The sequence below is a fragment of the Propithecus coquereli genome, unplaced genomic scaffold, assembly GCF_000956105.1.
Source record: "Propithecus coquereli isolate 6110/MARCELLA unplaced genomic scaffold, Pcoq_1.0 Scaffold73, whole genome shotgun sequence".
Classification (NCBI taxonomy): Eukaryota; Metazoa; Chordata; class Mammalia; order Primates; family Indriidae; genus Propithecus; species Propithecus coquereli.
This window is the reverse complement of record NW_012153396.1, coordinates 4,010,985-4,017,114: the sequence shown is the minus strand read 5'-3', so window position 1 is coordinate 4,017,114 and position 6,130 is coordinate 4,010,985. Positions and strand designations below refer to the sequence as shown.

General features: G+C 44.9%; 1 protein-coding gene across 1 annotated transcript in view; it reads right to left on the bottom strand.

The window, feature by feature from the left end:
* WBP1L (WW domain binding protein 1-like) overlaps positions 1-2,987 on the bottom strand; it is a 60,060-nt gene extending 57,073 nt beyond the window's left edge. Inside the window, exon 1 of the mRNA XM_012661760.1 lies at positions 2,739-2,987. Within this exon, the coding sequence (XP_012517214.1) occupies positions 2,739-2,828 (90 nt within the window). The 5' untranslated portion in view covers positions 2,829-2,987. The remainder of the gene's footprint in view (positions 1-2,738) is intronic.
* Between the last annotated feature and the right edge of the window lie 3,143 nt (positions 2,988-6,130).

Below are 6,130 nucleotides of genomic sequence, written 5' to 3'. Positions count from 1 at the left end.
AAAAAAAGGAATGGCTGTTCCCACTGCAGAGCTAGTATCAGGGGAAGCAAGCCACTTAATACACCTAGTATATTTCTGATATTCAATGTGTATATATAAAAAGATTCTATTTAATAGATCCATGTCAGAGGGGAAAATGCAATGAGGTACCCATACTATTTTCAATACAAGATGAGTACAGCAAGTCCTCTTCAACTCAGAGTTAGCTGGAGGTCACTGTTGAAAAAAGGACAGTGAGTACCTGAAGTACATCCTATGCCAAAATGGTCTCTGGATTTTTTTCTTCCTTGCTGATTTGTACAAGCAAAAACCAAAAAAACTAAGTTGACTAAATTGTGGTAGATTCAGAGTTAATAATTATATAGTAACTTCCAAAGGTTAAAATTCAAAACACAGATCTCACTATTGATATCTAGTACTCACCAACAGAAAGAGACAAGCGTATGCCATGGAGAATGGGAGTACATGTGAGGAGTTGGGGGTAAGGGTATGTTGGGGGGTGGTTAGGAAGAAGGGTACTGTTCATTACAAAAACTTTCCCTCCTCTGCAGGAAGTGTACCCACATAATAGCTGTTGGTCACTGCTAGCATCCATCCAAATGGAACAGTGTACAAAAGCCACCCTGTCCCCAAAATAAGTATTAGAAGTACCAGATTTATGATAAGAGAGTGGCCTGTGATTGACAAATTACAATTAAGATATGACATTGAAGATCCCCTTCCACATTTTCTTGCCACCTCCCAGGCTCCATGACCTGGTAGGAACTTCCTTTTTCCATGGTTCCCCTTGCTGAAGAAGTGTATCCAGTTCCCACGACTGACGAGCCCATCTCCAAAGGCTATGACATTCCTAAATCAACCCTCTAGCAACTTTATTTATTGGTTATTGGGAACAATCTTTTAGAGATACTCACAGAAATAGACATGGGCAAAGGAAAAGTTCATTCTATATTTGGTTCTGTCAATACCTGTACTTAACTTTACCAGTCCTGAAGGTTATAACTTTATATTGGACAAGGAAAATTTATTATTCCTGCCAGTTTATGATTTCCACTGGAAAACAAAGAACCCCAACAATGGCTAAAATGGAAGGGTCCCAAACCTAGAAAAGGGAATACACTGGGCCAGAAAATGAGCTCCATTCTTTTCACATATTATTTCCAATATACATAAATATATTCTGAGGGAAAATTAGATACTTCAACAGATAAATGGATAAAAAATTGTGGTACATACATGCAATGGAATGTTATTTGGTCATAAAAAGGAATGAAGTACTGGTACATGCTACAATGTGGATGAACCTTGAAAACATTATGCTAAATGAAAGCCAGACCCAAAAGAACACATATTGTGGGATTCCACTTATATGAAATATCCAGAATAGATAAATCCATAGAGACAGAAAGTAGATTGGTGGTTCCCAAGGGCTGGGGGAAGGGGAAGACAGGAAGTAACTGCTTAATGGGGAGTAGGTTTTCTCTTAAGGTAATGAAAATGTTCTGGAACTAGATAGAGGTGGTGGTTGCACAACATTATAAGTGTACTAAACACCACTGAATTGTTCACTTTAACATGGTTAATTTTGTCACGTGAATCTCAGTTCATTAAAAAAATTAATTTTTTAAGATAGAGGATACTGATGGGCAAAACAAAATGCACTTGTGAAAAGGCAGCCTTTAAACTCTTAGGGAAACGATAAGCATTTTGAGGGCACTCAGTTTCTGCTCTTGATCACAACATGAAGTTCAAGCACTAAGTTGTATAGATTTTGTCATTATGCTGTCTGTGTATGCATGCCTTTCTGAAAAAAAAAAACAGGGAAGGGAACAGAAAGTGAAGAAAAGAGAATGGTAAAGCCTTGCCAAATGCAAGGAAGGAGGGGTGATTCCCCCTGCTGCACCCCACCCAACTTGGCACCAAGAGTAATGCTCCCATTAGGGTTTCGAAATGCCAGCTGGAGCTGGAATCAGCACAAGCAAGCTTCTCTGCCTGCATAAAGAGCAAGCCGCCCAGCAAGAAAAGCTGGGGTGCTCCATTTGCTGCCCATATTGGCATCAGAAACACCCTTTGCTCAAAGGCCCTGAGCTACCTCAGATCGGCATCAGAGACTTGCTCTCCCAGGCCAGCCAGCCTAACAGCAACAGCTTGTTGGGGCTCAGTGTGCCCCTCCTCCTGAGGGGTTCCACTCTACTTCATCTCACCTGACTTCCAAGATCTTGCCTCCAACAACCTGCCTCCGAGGGTGCCATGCCTTACACCATTAAAAAATAGGACCAAGACCAAGATGCCCTCAGAACTTTCCCCTCTCCAGCCTGAAATAAACATCCTCTCCGGATCCCCTCCTTCTCTCTCAGACGAGCTCAATATCCTGTATACCCCTACACAAACAGACGTACACCCTGCATTGCTGCCTCAGACGCCTGCTCCACGGGGGGGATACGAATACGCTCCACATGCCCCAGCTTGCTACAACCATCCTCTCAAGAGTCAACGCATCCCACCTAACTTACCTGCCGTCTCAAAGGCCCCTCACTCGCTTAGCACCATGCCTCTACCATCTCCCTGCCACCAAAACCGTCACAACTATCCCTCAGCTAAATACCGACGCTCCCTTAGATCCTGTCCACGCCAGGCATGGGCGCCCCTCTTGGCAACAATACTCCTTCAGGCCCCTCCAGCCAGGCCTCGACGACCCCCAGGCCCCCAGCCTGGTCCGGACGCCCCCTCCCCCTTACCTGCGGGGGTTCAGCCCTGGCTGACAGGGTGCTGGGCAGCGCCTGGAGGAGCAGGAGCGCCATGCCACCCAGGAGCCTTCTCCTCTCCATCCCCCTCCTGCTCCTGCTCCTCCGCCACGGCGCCGCCACCTCCCTCCTCCTCCTCCTCCTCCCTCTCCTCCTCTACCCTCTTCTTCCTTATTCCCTTCTTTTCCTGTTTGACTCTCCCCTCCTGCTTCCGGCTCTGCTCCACCCCGCCCCAGGCAAAACACCCTCCCAGACACGTGGGAGGGTCTCCAATTCCAGCGCTTCATTGGCCCTTGCCCTTCGCCCACTGACCAAAATAGCTGTCGATCAAATCTAAGTCCCGCCCTCCTCGTGAAGACGGAAGCCTGGAGCCTTCCAACCAATGAAAAGTAGGAGGAAGCCGGGCCATCTTGAGTGCTGAGAGGCGGTGTGAAATGCGTCCCACTGCGCACAGCGTGGCGGAAGTAGCTTCGATCAGGGGGCGGGGCCACTAAGGTCTATTGAAAAGTCTATTTCGGACGCAACCATCTAGAGTGTGGCGGAAGTATAACGTTTCCACAGTTTAGGGAAAAAAAGAAGAGAGTCGTGGTGACTCTAAAGGGTGCTGGAAAAATAAGTTATTTCTGGAAGGTAACCAGGAGCTCCTCAAGAGGAAAACAATGTGAAGCTAAAAAATTTTTGATGTCTTTTGTCTTGATGCACAGCACCGTTACCAAGGTCCCTCTCTTGGTCTCAAACTGCCCAAACAGCTGCTTAGCTCCCTTTAAATTCCCTATGAGATAGTACCTTTATTTGAGGCATAGTGCTTTGTAACCCCAAGTTTCAAAGACAAAATTCTATTGACTCTATCTCTGAAATAGCTCTGAAATCCACACTCTCCAGCCCACATTGTTTTAATCCATGTTCTTATCTTCTGGCTAAATAAAAATGGCCTCCCAGCTGCCACTGGAATTGCCTATTCTTCCCTCTCAATTCCTTCCGCACCACCACACTGGCAGTGCTGCACCACATAAAACCAAACGTTATGATGTCATGGCTTCTCCTTTTGAAATACTTAAACTAGCTAGCTACACGATATATAGTCCAAACTTCTCAATATGGTGCTCTCTGTGACCTAATCCACTTCTCTTTATCTCACCTCCAGCCACTACATTTTCCCACACGGTCTACTCATACTGAACACTTAGACGCCCAATAACTTCATTTACACATTTCACAGACCCTTCCCTGCTTACAGACTCTTAGCCCCCATCCCGTTTCTTCTGAATTCATGTAACACTTAAATCTGCCTGCCTGATTTGCAGCTTTTTGTACAGCACTAGTTCTTTTTATTCTCCTTTTCATTTAAATCTCTACAACATTCTGTACAGGCTTCAACCATGAGCTCAATCAATGTAGGTTAAATAAATGAATAAATGAAGACTCATGGTAAAGAAGCCAGCTGCCTGTAGCAGCCAATTTCCTCTCAATAACCTGCCAAAGTATTTTACAGCCTGACCAGTTAGCCCACAGCTGAGCCCAGAGGGAGAGGTTCTTGGCTTAAATGTTGGCAAAATGGGAAACAGGTAAGAGTGAAGAAATCCATTTTGCCCCAGCTTAAGAATGCCCACAGTTCTGCCTCTATCTTGATCCTGCTTTCCCAAGTACTACAAAAAATGACAAGTGTTTTTGCCAATCTCTAGTTTCTTAGAAATGCATCCATCCCACAAATCAAGCTCTTTAGGGAAGAAGATTGAGTACTAAGCAAAGACCAAATTATTTTCATGGCACAGTCTCTCAATCCTGGCCTCAAGAAGTTACAAGTGTCCACTAGAAAGGCTGGGTTTCATCGTCATTAGGAAAACCCATTTCAATTTGGCAAATACAAGGGATTTTCCCCCAACTTCCTTTCTCCCTTTACCTGAGAGTTCAAACTGAGCTACTGCAGAGCACAAACACTAAACCCTGTGCAATCTGGATTAGCACTTCCCACATCATGGCCTTTTAGTAATTCTACCTCTTATTCAACATCCCACAGGAGCCAACTCAAATGAGGCAGAGAGATGCTACCAAATAGGACTGACATGAAGTTTGAGTGAACTTTTTTTTTTTAGAGATGTGATCTTTGCTCTGTCGCCCAGGCTGGAGTGCAGTGGCTGCATCATAGGTCACTATAACCTGGAACTCCTGGGCTCAAGCAATCCTCCTTGCCTCAGACTCCCAAGTAGCTGGGACTACAGGTAGAATGAATGCTTTTTAAAGCACCCCTGAAGACTGTAGCCACCACATACTCTCCAGGACTTTTCAAAAGAGCAATTATCTATGAAGAGAAGAGGAATGCCGGGAGACTTGAGGAGCTAGGAAAGAAAGAGGAAGGTTGTCGATTTTGAAAGCTGTTTCAACTCAGTGACGACTTGTTCCTGAGCTCTGGCTACCTCTGATGCTTTGCTTTTCCTATTTGCCTTTGACAATGGGCAAAGCTGAAGCCAGTTCTCCCATCCTAAAGAAACTATCTCAAAGGCAGACTTTTCTGCTTAGATACCAGCTAAAATCAAATTGCACATGTTACAAAATGGATGAACCTTGAAAACATTATGCTAAGGGAAAGAAGGCATACACAGAAGCCCACATACTGAATTATTCCATTTATATAAAATGTCTAGAATAGGCAAATAGAGACAGAAAGATTGGGGTTGTGAAGAGCTGAGTATGGATAGGGAGAATGGAGAGGGATTGCTAATGGGTATGGGGTTTCTTTTGGGGGTAATGAAAATGTTCTGGAATTAGATAGTGGGGACAGTTGCACAACTTTGTGACTATACTAAAAACCACTGGATTATATACTTTTTTTTGAGACAAGAGTCTCGCTCTATCACCTGGGCTAGAGTGCAGTGGAGTCATCATAGCTCACTGCAACCTCAAACTCCTGGGCTCAAGTGAGCCTCCTGCCTCAGCCTCCCAAGTAGCTCGGACTACAGGCACACACCACGATGCCCAGCTAATTTTTTCCATTTTTTTTTGGTAGAGACAGGGTCTCACTCTTGCTGGGGCTGGTCTCAAACTTCTGAGCTCAAGCAATCCTGCCGCCTCGGCCTCCCAGAGTGCTAGGATTACAGGCGTGAGCCACCTTGCCCAGCATTAATTGTATACTTCAAAAGGATGAATTTTACAGTGAATTATATTTTAATTTTTTAAAATGAGGGGGGGGGATAAAATTGCAGCCAATACCTTGGCTTTGGGGAGGCCCTTCCCTTTGGAGCAGTTTCCTCTATCATCATCCTCAGGCCCTACCCCAGACCTTCAGGATTAGAAATTCTGGGGATGGGTCCTATAATCTGTGTTTTCACAAGCCCCCCAGGGGATTTGGATGCATGTTCTTAAGAACCACTGCTCCAGGGTAGGGTAAA